This window comes from Lynx canadensis, chromosome A2 (genome assembly GCF_007474595.2).
Source record: "Lynx canadensis isolate LIC74 chromosome A2, mLynCan4.pri.v2, whole genome shotgun sequence".
NCBI lineage: Eukaryota > Metazoa > Chordata > Mammalia > Carnivora > Felidae > Lynx > Lynx canadensis.
In genome coordinates this window covers 161805379-161823357 of record NC_044304.2, presented here as the reverse complement: position 1 = coordinate 161823357, position 17979 = coordinate 161805379, and the positions used below count along the sequence as shown (strand labels likewise).

The following is a 17979-nucleotide window of genomic DNA, read 5'->3' as shown; positions in this document are numbered from 1 at the left end:
GAGGGGCAGAGAGAGAGGGAGACACAGAATCCGAAGCAGGCTCCAGGCTCTGAGCTGTCAGCACAGAGCCCAACGCGGGGCTCGAACCCACAAACCGTGAGATCATGACCTGAGCCGAAGTCGGACGCTTAACCGACTGAGCCACCCAGGCGCCCCTCAAGGAGAGTTTAAATGTCCCAAGGAGCCCATAGTTTCCCTGGGTCTTTCAGAAACAACCCTCATTTTCAGGATAAGCACAGGGACAGCTAATTACCGACCTCTGAAGCTGCCTCCTCCTTCCTGATCTTTTAAGCATCCTGTTCTGAGGATGTTCTGGGCCCCTTGCTACTGAGAATCTGTTGTCCAGCCTGAGCGGGGACTGGCACATTTATGTCCTGCCATGTCCTGGGTTCAGAGGAGTAGAACGGGCCGTGGCCCGGCGGTCACTAACGAATTTGTGGCCAAGACCTTGGCCAGCTCGCGCATGCTGCCAGCTTGTTTCCCCGTCAGCTGAGGAGACCGACTAGGTGGTCCCTAAGTTGCAAGCTCTGAAAAGTCTGACTGCACTTTATTTGGAACTGTCACTTGGTATCTCTGGGGTGGATGCCCCACGTCTGTGTTGCTCGACTTACCCTCTAAGAGATAGTGAATAAAAAGACACCAGTTGTCAGGCGAGAACTTGAAAAAGTTCTCGTTTGTTTGCTTTTAAGAATCCTGCAAATGCCAACTATTGCCGCGTCCGCCTCACAGGTGGGCCTAGAAAGGTGAGTGCCTTTCTCATGTCACACAGTGTGTGACACCAATTATCAGTGTTTAGGGGGTTGCCAAGTAAGTACTAGGCATCTGAGAAAATGCAAACAGGAGTCAGAGGCCACTCCTTTCCTCTAGGACTTAGGTGCTCGGGGAACACTATAGAACACCACGCAGAACAGCTAACAAGTTGGGCCCTAAAGGGCCAGCCTAGAGGGTGGAGGGCGGGGTGGAGGAGCACATCGTCCAGTCCGGGAGTTCGCAGAACACCCCCCACAGCAGAGCGTGGGGGAGAGGCAGAGGAGACCCCCCGACCCCAGCTTCAGGGTCGGTAGAGCCACCGCAGGTGAGTCCCCCACCTGTGCGTGCGCGGTGCCACGTGAGAAGCCTGAGGTCCCCAAGTCCTGGGGAGGCGCACCAGCTTGTGCTGTGCGCCCAGGGGCGCTTGAGGGCTGCAGCTTGGGCAGGTCAAGGAAGGTTTTAGGGCAAAGACAGGATTGGAGGTGGGTGTTGTGTGACCCGGGTGATTTGGAGGCATGGAGAGGAGGGAGCAGTTGCTGGAGGAAGGCGAGTTAAGGCACTTGAGGGAAGCCCAGAGGTGCGCTCAGGAAAGAAGGAGACCTGGGAGACCTGGGAGCCAGAAAACAGTGACAGCCTGATGAGTCAAGGCCCTTTCCATACAGATGGTAGAAACCCACCTCCCCAAGCAGCCTAAGTGAAAACCGGAAGGCGTGGTTATTGGGCCACGATAGGAATCCATAGGTCCACCAGCATGCCAGCTTCAGGCACCCGGGACGTAGTGGTTCCCCGGGGGGCTCCGCATGCTGGGTTCCTTCGTTCCTGCTGAGTACTGCCCGCTAGCAGCTTGGGGAGATGGGCGCCGGGCCGCCCCGTTCCTGCTCCCTCTGCATAGACTTCCCAGAGAGGGCTCCCACGGGCCACTGGGGGCCTGGGCTCCTTCCTGACCCAACCCCGAGGCCCGCCTGGGTCAGACACCCAACCCCGTGGAGGTGGGGGCCGCGGGGCGGCAGGGAGTGGAAAGGAGCGTTTTCCCAAAAGAAGGCACCGGGGCCGGTGGGACACAGGCAGTGTGTGTGGGCGAGGGTGAAGCCACCTCACCCGCCGGCGCCCAGGGCGGAGGCCCCGGGCGACAGCTGACCTCTCTCCGTCTCTCTCCCTGTCCCTGGAGCAGAGGGGATCGTGATCAAAACCGAGGAGCAGGAGGAGGAGGAGGAAGAGGAGGAGGAGGACGAGCTGCCGCAGCACCTGCAGGCCCTCGGGCAGCTGTCGGGGCGCTACGAGGCCGGCATGTACCAGACCCCGCTGCCCGGGGAGCTGTCCCCCGAGGGCGAGGAGAGCCCCCCGCCGCTGCAGCTGGGCAAGCCGGCCGTGAAGAGGCTGGCGCCGCCGACGCACGGGGAGCGGCACCCGGGCGACAACCGCGGCTCCTCGAGCCAGCAGCAGCGGAACCGGCGCGGCGAGCGGCCCTTCACCTGCATGGAGTGCGGCAAGAGCTTCCGGCTGAAGATCAACCTCATCATCCACCAGCGCAACCACATCAAGGAGGGGCCGTACGAGTGCGCCGAGTGCGAGATCAGCTTCCGCCACAAGCAGCAGCTCACGCTGCACCAGCGCATCCACCGCGTCCGCGGCGGCTACGCGTCCCCCGAGCGCGGGCCCGGCTTCGCCCCCAAGCACACGCTCAAGCCGCGCCCCAAGTCGCCCAGCTCGGGCAGCGGCGGCGGCGGCCCCAAGCCCTACAAGTGCCCCGAGTGCGACAGCAGCTTCAGCCACAAGTCGAGCCTGACCAAGCACCAGATCACGCACACGGGCGAGCGGCCCTACACGTGCCCCGAGTGCAAGAAGAGCTTCCGCCTGCACATCAGCTTGGTGATCCACCAGCGCGTGCACGCGGGCAAGCACGAGGTCTCCTTCATCTGCAGCCTGTGCGGCAAGAGCTTCAGCCGCCCGTCGCACCTGCTGCGCCACCAGCGGACTCACACGGGCGAGCGGCCCTTCAAGTGCCCCGAGTGCGAGAAGAGCTTCAGCGAGAAGTCCAAGCTCACCAACCACTGCCGCGTGCACTCGCGCGAGCGCCCGCACGCCTGCCCCGAGTGCGGCAAGAGCTTCATCCGCAAGCACCACCTGCTCGAGCACCGGCGCATCCACACGGGCGAGCGGCCCTACCACTGCGCCGAGTGCGGCAAGCGCTTCACGCAGAAGCACCACCTGCTGGAGCACCAGCGCGCGCACACGGGCGAGCGGCCCTACCCCTGCACGCACTGCGCCAAGTGCTTCCGCTACAAGCAGTCGCTCAAGTACCACCTGCGGACCCACACGGGCGAGTGAGCGCGCCCGCCGCCGCGCCGCCCGGCCAGGTGCGCCGCCAGCTGCGCGGCCCGGCCCGCCCCGGACACCTGCCCGGCCGCCGCCGCCGCGAGGCCCGAGCCGGGCGGGCGGGGGCGGGGCGCCCCCAGCCCCCTTGCCGTGAGCCCCCCTCCCTCCCTTCGTCCCTCCTCCCAAGGACACGGGGGTAGTGAGACCAGGTCGCTTGCTGCCGTGTTTACCGTGTTTACCGGGGGCCCCGGGGGGGCGGGTGGGGAGTGCGGGGACCTGGGGAACCCCCTTCGGGCTGTTAATTTCCTTGACAATAAAATGGATGAAACCAATCAGCACGGGGGGAGTGATTTGGCCGCCGGCCACTCGGAGGGGCGGTGTAGGGCCACTTAGTTGGGGAATAGAACTTTATAATTACCTTTTGGATACTGTGGTTCTATTTGATAATAATAGAGTAATTTTTAAAAGACGAGCGTTTCCTGTTTGCCGTTTTTGTTTGGTTTTGAAGGGGAGGGTTGAGAAGGTGGCCGAGGGGCGTGTGCCTAGCGTCAGTTGACAGGTTCTCTGGAGCCCCTCTTCTGTGCCCACTCCCTGTGTTGGGTGGTGGAGGGGGCGCGGAGCCCGCGGATTAGAACATGGAAAAGGAGGCGAGCTTGTAGTGAATCCCTGGACGGCAGGGCGGACGCTCCTGGCTGCGGACCCTGGCGCGCGCAGTGGTGTGGGGAGGACAGTGGGAGCCGAGGGAGCGGTAGGGCCCGGTTGACCAGAATGGTCAGGGAGGGTAACAGGTTTGGAATGGGCTGGAGAGACAGTTCTACGGCAAAAGCTGGGCGCTTCCCTCGGGACCGGGCCAGATCTCCCGCCCAGCTTGAAATGCAGCTGGTGGGGGATAGCAGGCCAGGGGTGCAGGGAGGGGGGGTAGGGAAGGGGTGCAGAGGCTCCTGGTGCCCGTGGTTGGAGGAACCACAAAAGGCTCCGGTCAGACCTTTTTTTATGTGTATGTTGCGCCAAAGCTACTCTCTGGGTTTGTGAAATGCACCAACGCACCCTGGTTGTAGGTGTTGGTTCATCTCCGATGACCCCCCAGTGAGGCGCCCAGAGAGAAACTGCAGGTGCATTACTTTGCCCACCGGAGCGGTTTATTCTCACCTGCTCCTGGGCTTGGCAGTGACCCAGAGAGAATTCGGACAATTTGAAGGGCCAATTCATGGAGGCTAGCAGAGGGCCGAGCTCAGCCTGGTAAACCGGGGAGGCCAGCCTTCTGCTGAAAAATGGGGAGAACAGCGGGCGAGACAAGAAGTGCTCCGGGGAGGCAGGTTAAGCCGTGAGTCAGGGTGGAGAGGAGCGGATGGTGGACAAGAGGATCGGAAAAGGGAATCTGAGGGAGAAGGTGCCTTGTCATTGGCTCTGCAGAGACCCAGAGGTCGTCAACTGCCTCCTTTATCAGGATGCATAAACTGAGGCACAGAGAGGGGAGGCGATGCTCAAGGTCTCACATTCGAAAGGATCTGACTTTTCTGGAAAGTTTCTGCAAGGCTGGTAGGACATTAGAACAAGCAGCTGGAGGCCGGGAGGAGGCCGGGGCTAGTGCGAGGGGCTTGCAAGGCCGGCCTTGGTCCTGGGCTGCAGAACCAGCTGGAGAGCAGTCGGATCCAGGAGCAGGCGGTGAGGCAGGCCACGGGGGAGGATCCTGGAGGATCAGAAGAGCTTCTCCACGAGGGCGGTGACGGAGCCCATCCCGGGCTGCAGAGGATTCCACGGAGGAGAGAAATGGGCCAGGCCTTCTCGGCGGCGGGATCCTTAAAGGGGGAGGTATGGCAAATGAGCTCCAATGTTAAGCAGTGACTGATGAAACCCACTGAGCTGGAGAAAGGGCTTGGGTAGGAAACCAAGGGCAAAAAAGGTTGGCTTGAAGCAGATTCTGCGTGCAGAGGGGGTTTTGGACCTAAGACTTCGTGACGGTGGGGTTTGATTTGCTCTCGTGTGGGAAACCCTTGCCAAGCAGGAGAGGCTTGATACGGACAGATAGCAGGAGACCGAAGCGGACCGGGAGGGAAACGTGCCGTGGTCAGACATCTGGGGGAAGCAGCCGTGTGCAGCAGACGGGCCACGGACGATGGGTCTGGTGGCTAGTGGCTGAAGGAATGCCGGAGGACCCGGTGCTCTGGAACACCAGGATATTTGAGGCCTGGAAGGGATGTTAGAGGCGTTGTGGAGATACTTGGTGGAGGGCCATTGGTGCCCAATTTACTGGTCCCGGAACTGGAGGACCAAGAGTGCCGGAGATGTTCAGACTTGAGAAGGAGACCACGGTGGTTTGGGGAGGCTCAGAGTGACTTCATTTGTTATACACGGTTACCAGGGCATCCTCGGGGCATTGGGGGCCACGTGGCGATGGTGAGCCTTTCTTTTCCTAGGAAATCTGGCTGTAACGGATTAAATATAGCCAGGGACCCGTACTTCTTGCGTGGGGCTTGGCTGGGCTTTCGGGGTTCTCTGTGCCTCTACCTTCCCTTCCTTGGCTCTAACCCCCTCTCCAAGCGTCTTGGGGGGTGGCGGGGGGGGGGAGGCTGTGCTCCACGGTATCTCTTCGCTCACACCATGGTGACTCTCACTTTCCATCCACCACGATCTCCATGGCGTCAGAGGCCAACAGCTCTCGAGGAGGGTCACGGAAGTGCAGACAGACTCTGGAGTGGACCAGATGTGGCTTTAAACTTGACAGCGGTATGGCCTTGAACCAGCTAATTAGCAGAACATCAACTTCCTCGCCCGTTCAATGGGGATAAATAAGGCTCCACTGTTCGGAGGCTTAAATCACGTAAAGAATAAATAAGCAAAGAGGCTGGCACATACTAAGGTCTCGGTAAAAGTTTGCTTTTTTCATTATTAGCTCATAATTAAAGACGGCTTAATTTACATAAAAACAGAAGTTCAGGTAGGTAGCCGGCTCGTGTTGTATTCTGAAAGAATGATTCTGAAAGAATGAATCTCCGAGAGGGAGATTTTCCCCCACAGGCAGAAGCAGAAAGTTATTTTGGTGTGAAGAAGTTCAAAAGCACACAAGCAACTCTTGGTCTCGATGTCGGGGTGGACAGGGATTGAAACACGCCTGTCCGCCGCAAGCCAGAATTTGCAGTGGGCTGTACCCCACCTTTCTGGGTATCTGGTCGTCATCCACAGTGCTCTCCCCAGGCGCCCTTAATTTAATTAGAAGGGCAGACTTTGAAACCAGTTGCCATGGGCCCCATGGAGTTGTGTACCAGGAAGAGCAATTGCCATTAATTGAATGCTAATTACTGTTGAAGACCTTAGTTATACTCTTTTTTATAGATGAAGAGGTTGAGGCTCAGAGAGGTTAACTAGGCCCAAAGTCACCCAGCAACCTAATGGTACAGTCAAAATTTTGAACTCAAGTCTTTTTTTTTTTTTTAACATTTATTTATTTTTGAGAGAGAGAGAGAGAGCATGAGCAGGGAAGGGGCAGAGAGGGAGACACAGAATCTAGAAGCAGGCTCCAGGCTCCGAGCTGTTAGCACCGAGCCCGACGCGGGGCTTGAACTCACGAATCACGAGATCATGACCGAGTCGGACACTCAACCGACTGAGCCACCCAAGCGCGCCTGACCTCAAGCCTTTTTGACTCCCAAACCCATGTGCTTGACCACAGAGTCCTTTCCCTGGGATCTGAATGGTTGTTGGAAAAGGAAAGCCAGCCCCTCTTTCAGATTATTCCATTGTATCCTCAGATGTAAGACAAAATTTGAGGAAACAGAATATAGTGAGCAGAACATGCCCTGAGCCATATGTTTGCCAAAATTATGAACGTCGTCAGAGAAGACAGTTGCAGAGGCAAAAAAGGCCTCTGTGTGGACTCTATGCCATTGCAGCTGGAGAAATCAATGCAACTTCCTCAGGTTGGGGGTGGGGGGCAGCCAGCGGAGCAGGACCTGAGTCTGGTCCCTTGGGGACCGCCCCAGGTACTTATTAAGCACCACTTGTGTGCAAATCGGTTGTGTTGGGCCCCATGGAGAAACACAGAAGGATGGGAAGCCATCTGCTTCCTCGACATGCCGGAGACTCGGAGGCCTAGTCCTCTAGACCAAGCCTTCGGGGGTCTGGAAAGCTGAGACCCTCGCGGACACATTTAGGCAGCTGTGTTCCAGGAAAGAGCCCCGCCTCCATCTCCTCTCGGTGCTTTAACCAGCCAGGTGTCGGGGGAGACCTTTCCCGAGGCACAGTGGTGGAGGCTCCTCAGATTAAGGGATCAGGGCCGGAGGCCTCCAGGCCCTCCTGTTGCCAGGGCAACGGTGAGTCAGGCCAAGGCCTCTCCTCCAGCTCTGGAAAGCTGTTTGGCTACTGAAGCCTCTCACTGCTTCCCAGGCATAGCGGGAACTTCTAGATTTAAATTAAAAAAAAAAAAAAAAAAAAAAAAAAAAAGTCTTCATGGACCTCCTCTAGTTGGGTTCCTTAAAACGAGTATTTTTATTAAAATACAATAGAATCGGGGCGCCTGGGTGGCGCAGTCAGTTAAGCGTCTGACTTCAGCCAGGTCACGATCTCGTGGTCCGTGAGTTCGAGCCCCGCGTCGGGCTCTGGGCTGATGGCTCAGAGCCTGGAGCCTGTTTCCGATTCTCTGTCTCCCTCTCTCTCTGCCCCTCCCCCATTCATGCTCTGTCTCTCTCTGTCCCAAAAATAAATAAAACGTTGAAAAAAAAAATTAAAAAAAAAAATACAATAGAATCTAACCCTTTTATTTCTATTTTCTACAAGAGGTAACTCCAGGCTAACACCCTTTTTAAAAAAGAAAGAGAAAGGGAGAGAGAGGAAGAAAGGAGGGAAGGAAGAGGAAAGAAAGAACGAGAAAAGGAAAAATGAAATCGAGTACTGCGGACGCTGGCCTTACCGGAGGACTGACTTCCGGTCAGCGCTCAGCCCAGCCTTGAGTTTTAGGGACGGTAACGATCATCACCACGATTCAGCGGATCTTCCTATGTTCCAGGCACTGTGCTAACGAAATGCTTTCATTTCATTTTCTCTTGTGCCCACCTGTGAAATCGGTATTCGTCCCTGCCTTTTCCAGATAAAATCCAGAGAGGTCAAGCAGTTAGTCCAAGGTCACGTGACCAGGATGGCCCCTTAAGCGTGTGGGACCCAAAGCGTGTGCTGTTAACTGCTGTTCCATACTGCCTCCCAATTTCTTCAGCGTGGATCCTTAATAAAAAAGGCAAAGAGCACTATTTCTCTCTGATTCGCAGCCCTGACCGTCCTGTGGACACTGCACCTAAGCTCTGCATCTGGCTGAAAGCAGAGGGCTCACTGGCCCACCAGCTTAGCTCAGCCAGGCCTGGCCTGGCCTGCAACCCTGGGACCCGGCCCCCCTGGGACCCGGCCCCCCTGGGAGGCCCAGCTCACCTGCAGGCGCCTCAGTGGCTGAACTGCCCAGCTAGGAATTCCGCCGCCCCCACCCGTTTGAAACTGAGTCTCTCTCTTGCTTAAGGCGTTTGGGAAGACAACTGTGTGTTAAGGCCAGGGGCTCCCCTTCTGTTTGTTGCTGAAGTCAGGACCTAACAAGCCATTTGTTTAACAGAGGAGCTGGGCTAGGGAGATGATGACAAAGAAAATGCACCTGCTCCCTAATAAAATACCACTCTCCTCTTCCAGGCGACACTGCCTGTGGTCGTCACTGTTCCTTCTCACCATTCCTGCCAGCCGCATGAATGAAACTCACGGCTTCTCTTTGTAAATAATACCCCGGTTCCCAATTAACTCGAGTGTAAGATAGGAAGGAGCCAACTACTGTCTATCAACCAGAGAAAGGGAAAGTTGAATTTTAATGACGAAATATACCAGTGAAAACTTCTATCACTTAAATAATGAATATCAGGATAACAAACTGTTTCCTTTTAGATCAGAAGAGTCTATACCTTTTTAAGCACGGTATTCCATCAGTTCTTTATCTACAGGATACAGAAACACTAAGGTGGTGCCCTCAAAGGATTGAAATTGATTGGATTTAACCTAAATTCAGCAGAAAGTTAAATGACTTTTGCCATTCTTCCACTGAGGGGATGATCCAAGAGCCACATGGCTCCATGATCGAATTTTCTGCAAATTATTGATGTAAATTCTAAAATCTAAGATAAAACGTTTATGTATGTATTGTCCTTTTTTAAGTGTTTTTTTTTTAATGTTAATTTATTTTTGAGAGAGAGAGAGCATGGGGGAAGGGCAGAGAGAGAATCCCAAGCAGGCTCCATGCTGTCAGCACAGAGCCTGACCCGGGGCTCGAACTCACAAAGCACGAGATCATGATCTGAGCTGAAACCAAGAGTCAGATGCTTAACCAACGGAGCCACCCAGTTTGTGTTGCCTACTTGGCAACTTAATCGTCATCGTTGAAAGTCACATTAATTTTGTCCAAAAGTAAAAGCAGTACATTGATTTTGCATAGTTACCCTCTGCACAATTTAATAATGTATCCAACTAAAATTACTATTATTCCCTTCCCACTTTAAGGCAGTGGTTTCCTTAGCTTATCTTGAATTAACTGATTTACCAAGTCAAAGGTTTGTAATACATTTTGAAATAAGTTTGAAAAAAAAAAATTAAACCTCAAACATTTCAGAGCACTGCTAAAAAAAACAAGTCAATATCCAGACCAAATTACACCAGTCTCCAGTATATTTAATTCAAACAGTAGACATATTGAGAGGAAATAGACACATTTTTCTTGCCCGAATCTGTGCCAGCTTTTTAGAGTCTTGGAACGGGCATAAATTGCATACAAACATGCTTGGGTGTTCATTTTACCAAAAAGATGAACTCACATTAGTATGTAATAAGCACATAATAGGATTTTAGAATTTAATTTAAAACCCTTTTCCCCCCAACTGAAGATAGCATTGTTATTTTTCCTGTGAAAGGAATTTTTGAGTTCCAAACAATAAAAGTTTATCTCAAAATTGAATGAGCCCTTTATTTCTTCAGAAGAAGGCATCAAGTCTCCTCAGTAAATGTAACAGAAATCATTTTATTTACCACCCAGTATGAGAACTTCTAACCACCTCCACACCTGTGAAATTAAGCGGATTACTTGGAAGAAACTGAATCGACAGAAACTAAATCTATAATATTTTAGAATGTCTTTCAGACTAAGGACACAAAATCTTCATCAAATATACAACGATCAGCCAAATGTTCTGGGCTTCATCTGTCAGTGTTTTCAGGCTTTTGTTTTTAGCCCAGGATCCTGTTTAAATAAAGCCATTTTCAGAAAGTAAACAAGTAAAATAACGGGGGGGCAGGGTGCCAGGGAGGTACTAAGCCCACCTGATCAGCCCTCCCCTGGCCCTCGGGATGCCCTCCGGGTCTCTGATGACCCTTCTCACTTCACCCTTCCCAGTTCAATCCAAACTCTGTGTGTTTGATTTATCCAGAGACCCATTCCATGCTTACTTCATTCTCTGATAGGACACACGGTTTCTTATTTCTTCCTTTCGGGCTATAAACATTTCCATTCTCTATAACCTCTACAATACTGGGCAGATGTTCTCATCAGACAGTGGCGAGTCCCAGTGAAACCTAGCAGAGGTGACACTCTCCAAGAATCCCTGGAAGGCAGGGGGAAATAGCAGCACAGATGTCCCAGAAAAGCCCCGTCAGAAGCTACAAGGATCCCCAAAGAAATTTTTACAGCAAATGCGTACACGGTGAAGGCAAGGGAAGATCCAGGTGCACGTTACGCCTGCAGGACACTGGGCCACACAACGCCGCTCCGGGCTTCCCTGGGCTCTGTGTGCAGGGCTGGCAGTGAGGGCGCGGGGGGGGGGGGGGGGGGGGAACAGTTGTCCTCGGTCTTCCCAGGGGCGGGTTGTTTGCTCCCGCATCTGGCCCCCCGGGCTGACCCACGCGAGGGGCGCGGTAAATGTGAAAATGATTGGGTGAGTGGGCCACAGGTGACCCTGTGCAGGAAGAGACACAGGTGACACCCCCAAATCTCTGCCCCGTTGGTGGGGCTGCCGACGATTTTCTCGTCAAGCTAATCCAAATTCTTTAAAAGATATTAAAAATCGCATTTTATCTTTCCCTCCGATATTTCAGCCCCAATATTAGGTAGAGGCCCCGAGTCACTGCCAAATCCTCTTACCACGGTCGCAGGGTGCCTAGGGGCGACGGCAGGAATCCTCTGGGCTGCCCTGCCTTTGAAAGAGGGTCACCCAGCCGCCTCCTGAGTCCAAGGGTCCGCGGGCAGCAGAGCTGCACCGGGGGGAGATGGAGCCGTTGGGATTCCCCCGGCACCCGGGGGCCCCTCCCACCCTTCCCCCGCCGGCTGCGCGCTGTCACCGTCGTCCGTCTGTTTGCACAGGCCGGCGGCGACGCCGAGGCTCCCCGGCTTCCAGCGGCCCGGCTCCGCGTCCTCCTGCTCTCCGCTCCGCCTAGGACCCGGCGGCGGCGGCGGCGGCGGCCCCGGGACGCGTCCCCCGCGCCGTGCAGCCCCGGCCCCCCCCCCCCCCCCGAGGACCGCCCCGCCGCGGCCCCCTCTCCCTCCCTTGCCGCCCGAGCCCTCCGCGACCCCGCGGCAGCCCGGGCCCCGGGCGCGCCCCTGGGAAACGGGGACAGGCGCTGAAAGCCGTGCGGCGGAGCCGATGGAGCCAGGGCCGGAGGGGAGCCACTCTGCAGCGTTTCCTTTCAAAACTTTACTTCTCTGGGCTTGTTTTAAATGAGTGCGCGTGCGTGTGGTAAATTTAATCCCTAATGACTTGAACCGGGCCGCCGCCCGCCCGGCCGCGGAAGGCGTCCGGCGCCCCCAGGCCGGCCGCGGCCCTCGGCCTCGCCGCCCGCTCCCCCGCCACGTGGGGCGGCCGCCGCCGTGCTGCCCCCTGCCGGCCGGAGCCCGGAGGCCGCCGCGCGCACCTGGCCGCCCGCGGCCGCTCTAGGAACGCCGGCCTCTCGGTGGTGGCGCGGGCGGCCGCCGCGCGCCTACCGGGGGGCCGTCCCCGGGGTCCCGGGGTGCGTGGGGGGAGGGGGGACTCTCCCTCCGAGGCCGCCCCGCCCGGGACCAGCCCTTCCTGGTGTTCTCGTTGCTTCGCGCGCCCCGCCTGCCCGGCCCCGTTCCCGAGCTTCGCGGGGCCCGTGCTTTGTGCAGATCCGTGTGCGAACACAAAGGGCAGGCCCCGGGTTCGCCGCGCGGTGGAGCGCGGGGACGGGCGCCACCCCGGAGGCCCGCCGCCGCCGGGGAGAGCGGGGAACGAATCCCGGGCGCCCGGGACCCCGGGAGCCGCGGGCCGCACCAGCCCTTTCGCGGGCAGCGTTGCCTTTTGGCCACTCGCCTCAAGCTCCAGTCGGTTAAGCTGGAGGCCGATGGATCTGCACCACGCGGAGGTGGACCTTGAGAAGCACCGTGACGAGCGGCTGGACTTTCTGTCCTTTATACATTTTCAAATATTTGGTTATTTCCAAGAGGTGGATTTGCCCTGTCAAAGGGTATGGACTTTTTTTTTTTTTTTTTTAAGGCTTTTGATGCATCTTGTCAAACCTTTTCCCAGAATGTCCACCTCGTTCGTTATCTGCAGGAAGTAGATAGGGTACCTGCGGGCCCGGCTCAGACGGGGAAGGTCGGTTCTTGCCGGGGAGGGGAGGGAGGTTAACAATCACCTGGCATTTGAGGAACTACTAACGGTGTGTGGTTCCTTGTGACCAGGCAAGGCACTGGAGCCGGGACTGGGTCATATCGTGGGGCCCCACCCTCGATGGACTGAATGGTTTTGAGACATTGAGCCGCCAGAGGGATCCTCTGAAAATGCAGATTTGATCACTGCCTTCTTTTGTGGGTCACCCTAGGAGCAGCGGTTCCCCCATTGCTCTTAGGGTAAAAATCCAGAATCCCATCAGGGCCCACTAGGCTCCTCCCAGCTCTCCAGCCCGAACTGAGGCCACGTATCCGTTTGCTAGGGCTTCCACAGCAAGGTTCCACAAACCGGTGGCTTTGCCCAACAGAAACTGAGGGGGAAATCTGTTCCTCGCTTCTAGGTCCTGGCGGTTGCCAGAAATCCTTGGCATGCCTTGGCTTAGAAACACATCACTCCAATGTCTGCCTCTGTTGTTACATGGCATTTTCCGTGCATGTGTGTGTCTTCACATGGTGTTCTCCTCATGTGTCCCTCCTTTTATAAAGACAACAGTCCTGGGGCACCTGGGTGGCTCAGTCCATTACACGTCGGACTCTGGTTCGGGTCACGATCTCACGGTTTGTGAGTTCGACCCCAGCATACAGCTCTCTACTGTTAACACAGAGCCCGCTTGGGACCCTCTTTCTCTGTTCCCCCACTTTCTCTGCTCTTCCCCTGCTCATGCAGGCTCTCTCTCTCAAAAACAAACATAAACAAAAAAAATACAGACAAGAGTCCAATTAGATTAAAGACCCACCCTAATCCGGTATGACCTCATCTTAGTTTAACTAATTAAATCTGCAATGACCGTATTTCTTTTTTTTTTTAATGTTTATTTATTTTTGAGACAGAGAGAGACAGAGCATGAACAGGGGAGGGTCAGAGAGAGAGGGAGACACAGAATCTGAAGCAGGCTCCAGACTGTGAGCTGTCAGCACAGAGCCGGAAGCGGGGCTCGAACTCACGGACCGTGAGATTGTGATCTGAGCCGAAGTCGGACGCTCAACCAACTGAGCCACCCAGGTGCCCCTGCAATGACCGTATTTCTGAATAATGCAACATGCTGAGGTTCCTGGACGAACATGAATTTGGGGGGACACTATTCAACCCACAAAAAGCTGTCTCAGGCACCCTGGCCTTCACTCACTCTTCTGGCCCAGGCCTCCACCTGAACTGCACAGTCCTCCTGGACGGCTCATCTCCGCCTAACTTCCCTTTTACCTGCAAGGTGTTACGGAAATGTCACTGCCTCAGAGAAACCTTCTGGAGTCCCACAGACTAGGGTCATCCCGCCCCACATGGGTCCATGGCAGTCATCACGATTACCGCTGAAGATGTCTCTGATCACATGTGTGTGTCCTCCATTAGAAAGGAGCCTGGGGCGCCTGGGTGGCTCAGTCAGTTGAGCGTCCAACTTCAGCTCAGGTCATGACCTCACGGCTCGTGGGTTCGAACCCCGTATCAGGCTCTGTGTTGACAACTCAGAGCCTGGAGCCTGCTTCGGATTCTGTGTCTCCCTCTCTCTCTCTCTGCCCTCCCCCCGCTTGTGCTCTCTCTCTCTCTCTCAAAAATAAGCATTTTTTTAAAAATGTCTTTAAAAAAGAAAGTTGTTTCCATGAGGACAGGGACCAGGTGGACTGAATGAACAATAACAAACCTAAATTTGTAGCCAAAGGGACTGACAGACTGACACGGGAAGCCTTTTGCAATCGTGCCAGAGACGACAGGTCCCGTGTTGAGACCACCTGGGGGAGCCCATTAGGAAGTTCTGAGTGGCCCCGGTCCCCGGGAGGAGACAATCTGTATTCAGTCCAGGCTCCACCCTTCCCTTGGTGGCACATGAAATAACGCCCACCATCTGACTCTCCCCCACCTCGCTGACCTCTACTTGAACCCCTGTCCTGCTCTGTCCCTTTGCCGCAGCCACACTGGCACTGTTCACACCCCTCCATCCTGCCAAGCTAGTTTCTGCCTTCACGCCTTGGCAGTCACTGTACCACAGCCCGGAATGCTCTGCATCCGCATTTTACCCACTCAAACGGTCACTTCCCTGACCCCTCCCTCCCACCCCCCATCATCTTCCATCACACCACCCTGCTTTGTGTTCCTATTGTAACGTCAGTATCTGCAACGATCTGGTTCCTTTATTTGTTTTCTTGTCTGTTCCCCCCCCACACACCTCTCGGAAATTACAGGGGCCCGGAGGGCAGAGACCTTGTTAGTTTACCTCGTTCACTGCTGAGCCCTCAGTGCTAGACTAGAAGCTGGAACGGAGTGGGTACTTACTAAGTATTCATTAAATGAATGAAAGGTATCTAAGCCCTCTGGTTTCGAGTTTCTTCATCTGCAAAATGGGGGCAATCCTAGCTGCTTCACAGGAGATGGTAAGCGTACCTACCTCAAAGAGTCCTTGGGAGGATTAAATGAGAAGAGGTACGTGAGTGCCTCCAACGTAGCCAACACTCAACATGCCGGCGCCATTGTTAGTATTTTAGATTGGCACACATCCTAACACGGATGGGGGCAAGAAGGCAGATGAGGCGGTAACTCATTCCACCCTCCTGCGATTCCACCTTCCTGTTCTTCCAGTTACCCACCGCTCCCCACAGAAGGATGGGAGAAGTGTGGTATGGTGGGAACAGCCATGGACTTGGACCAGAAGGTCTTGAAACTGAGTCTTTTGGAAACTTTCTGAGGCTGTGTCATCTTCAGGATGGAAGTAACGATTCCTACGAAAGCTGAAATGAGCTATATGTGAACTATAAGGCAGATTTCCCAAATTAGCATTCCACTGATTCTTTTGATCTTAAAGCAATTACTTATTAGTTATGGCAATCAGAGACGGTGTTGCTTGCAGTTACTAGAAGGGAATAGTCTTAAGTTTGTAATGTTTCTTGGTTTTTCTGATTTTGAAAGCAACACATTTTATTGCAGAAAAGTATTTTTCTAATTTGATGGATGAAAAATATTATAATGCTGTTTTAATTTGCATTTCTTTGCTTTTACTAAGATGTATTCTGATTTACTGAGATTGAACACATCCTTGATGGCCTTTTCATTATATGTGGGCTCTTTACATGTGAAGGATATTAATTTGTAATATTTTGCCTATCGTAAATGATGAGAATATTTTCCCAACTTGCTATTAACCTTTTGATTTTGTTCATATACCCAAACTTTTAATGCTTATATCGCCAAATCTATCGGTATTTTCTGTTGGGACTTATCCAGTGAAATGCTTTCCTTGCTGTTCAGAAATCAGTTTGATATTCATAGTATAAATATCCATTTATACCCTTGTACTTTCATTTATTTACACATAATGCTTTAGTCCACTTGGACTTTATTTTGCTATACAAAGAGAAGTTTAGTTGCTACTTTAATTATTTTTCCCAAACGGCCAACTGAATTCTCCTAGTATAATTTACACAAATGACCTTTCCTTTCCCCTATGCGTTTATGACTGCCGTAGCCATCACGCAAGTAAAACACTGTGGCGAAGCGTGTGGGCAAGCCAGACTGCTTAAGTTTGCAACCCTACTTACTAGTCATTTCACGTTGGGCTATTTATGTAACATCTCGGTGCCTCGGTTTCCTCATCTGTAAAATGGGGATAAGAATCATAGGCCCTAACCTTACAGGGCTGTCGTGAACATAATGGCTGCTCGGTAAACATCTGCGGTTATTTTGTGACATTTGTGTCTATACCACGTGGATTCCCAGGTCCGGGTTTCAGGTGTTTCTGTCCTTAGGCTGTTTTCAGTGGTGTGTTTCAGTAGATGTTCTAGTGTTTACCAGGACAAGTCCTCCCGTGGTGCACCTGTTACTTTCACAGTTCTCGTAGCTTCCAACCTATTCCCGTTGTATTTACTGGGCCTGGTCTGACATTTACATACAGCCCAGGTAAGGTGTTAGCTTGGGGAAGGCAATACCTGATTTGGTAAGGGGCCCACGAGGTCTCGGTGACTAGGAGAGGAGAGTGGTGCGCAGGGCCGTGAGTGACATCAGAGAGCAGTGGGAAGAGGAGGGACAGGCGGCGAAGAGGAGAGAAGCAGGGCAAAGGGGAGAAGGGGCGGAAAGGGACAGACAAGAGAAGCTGCTAGGCGAAAACGCAGGTGACCCGCGCTCTCAGACCCGGCGCTGGGCGTGGCGAGGGGCTCCGGGAGGCCTGGGTTTCGGGGTCTAGGTGAGGAGAGGGTCCCGAACCTCTGCTGCCTCCGGCTGTGGCGCAAGATCAGGGGAGCCGCCTAACTCGGGCAAGAGAGCGAGCGGGGGTTCGGGGAAGAAAGGCCAGTTTGGCGCGAAGCCGGAGGCGCGGAGGGCGCCGAGGCCGGCGGGGCCGGGTGTGGCTGCGTGCGCAGAAGAGCGTGCGTGAGACGCAGCACGCAGGCCCGGGGGTATAGCTCAGGGGTAGAGCATTTGACTGCAGATCAAGAGGTCCCCGGTTCAAATCCGGGTGCCCCCTGTGTGAGCCGTGTGTTTTATCCTGCGTCCTGGCTGCAACGTGGAGCTGAAAGCAACCACCGGCGTCCTTTCTTGCCCAGCTCCCAGAGCTCCGGACCAGAGAGAAACACGGAGCCAATCCTTTGGGGGAGGGGGCCGGGCTCTGGGGTCACAGGCAACGCCCACCAGCGAGGTCGGCCTTGCGGAGGCCAAGGTCTACCCCAGCCCGGAAGTAGAACGCAAACTATGTTTCTAAGTTTATGTTTTCTAGTAGGCACTTTAAATAAAGCAAAAAAGGGCCCGATGGGGGGAAGGGGGTCACAAGGAAGTCCCGGGGTCGCCAGGTGGCTGTAGATAACTGTACTGTGTTGTATATTTGGGAGTTGCTAAGAGAGTAGATCTTAAAAGTTGCCATAACAAGGAAAAATATATATAACTGATGGATGTGAACTAGACTTACGAGGGTGGTCATTTCTCAATTCCAGCATATAATGTGGTGTGTCAATTATATCTCAACAAAAGTGAGAACTTTTTAAAAATATAAAGTAAAAATCAGCGACACTAAGTGCCATATGTTTAATGCAATATATCCAAAACGTTATCATTTCAACATGTAATCAATATAAAAACGTATAGGGGTGCCTGGGTGGCTCAGGCAGTGGAGCGTGGGACTTCAGGTCATGATCTCTCAGCCCATGAGTTCGAGCCCCGCGTCGGGCTCTGTGCTGACGGCTCAGAGCCTGGAGCCTGCTTCCAATTCTGTCTTTCTCTCTCTCTCTCTCTCTGCCCCTCCCCCTCT

The 17979-nt window shown here is 54.2% G+C and overlaps 1 protein-coding gene and 1 non-coding gene across 3 annotated transcripts in view; both read left to right on the top strand.

Moving 5' to 3' along the window:
- Positions 1-3136, top strand: part of ZNF777 (zinc finger protein 777) — a 28268-nt gene extending 25132 nt beyond the window's left edge. For both annotated transcript variants that reach the window (XM_030308701.1, XM_030308700.1), the window contains exon 6: positions 1922-3136. In XM_030308701.1, coding sequence (XP_030164561.1) covers positions 1922-3078 — 1157 coding nt within the window. In that variant the 3' untranslated portion in view covers positions 3079-3136. The remainder of the gene's footprint in view (positions 1-1921) is intronic.
- A 13994-nt stretch (positions 3137-17130) lies between these two features.
- On the top strand, positions 17131-17202 carry TRNAC-GCA. Its single transcript has one exon. It is a non-coding gene; the product is annotated as a tRNA-Cys (tRNA).
- Positions 17203-17979: the final 777 nt, after the last annotated feature.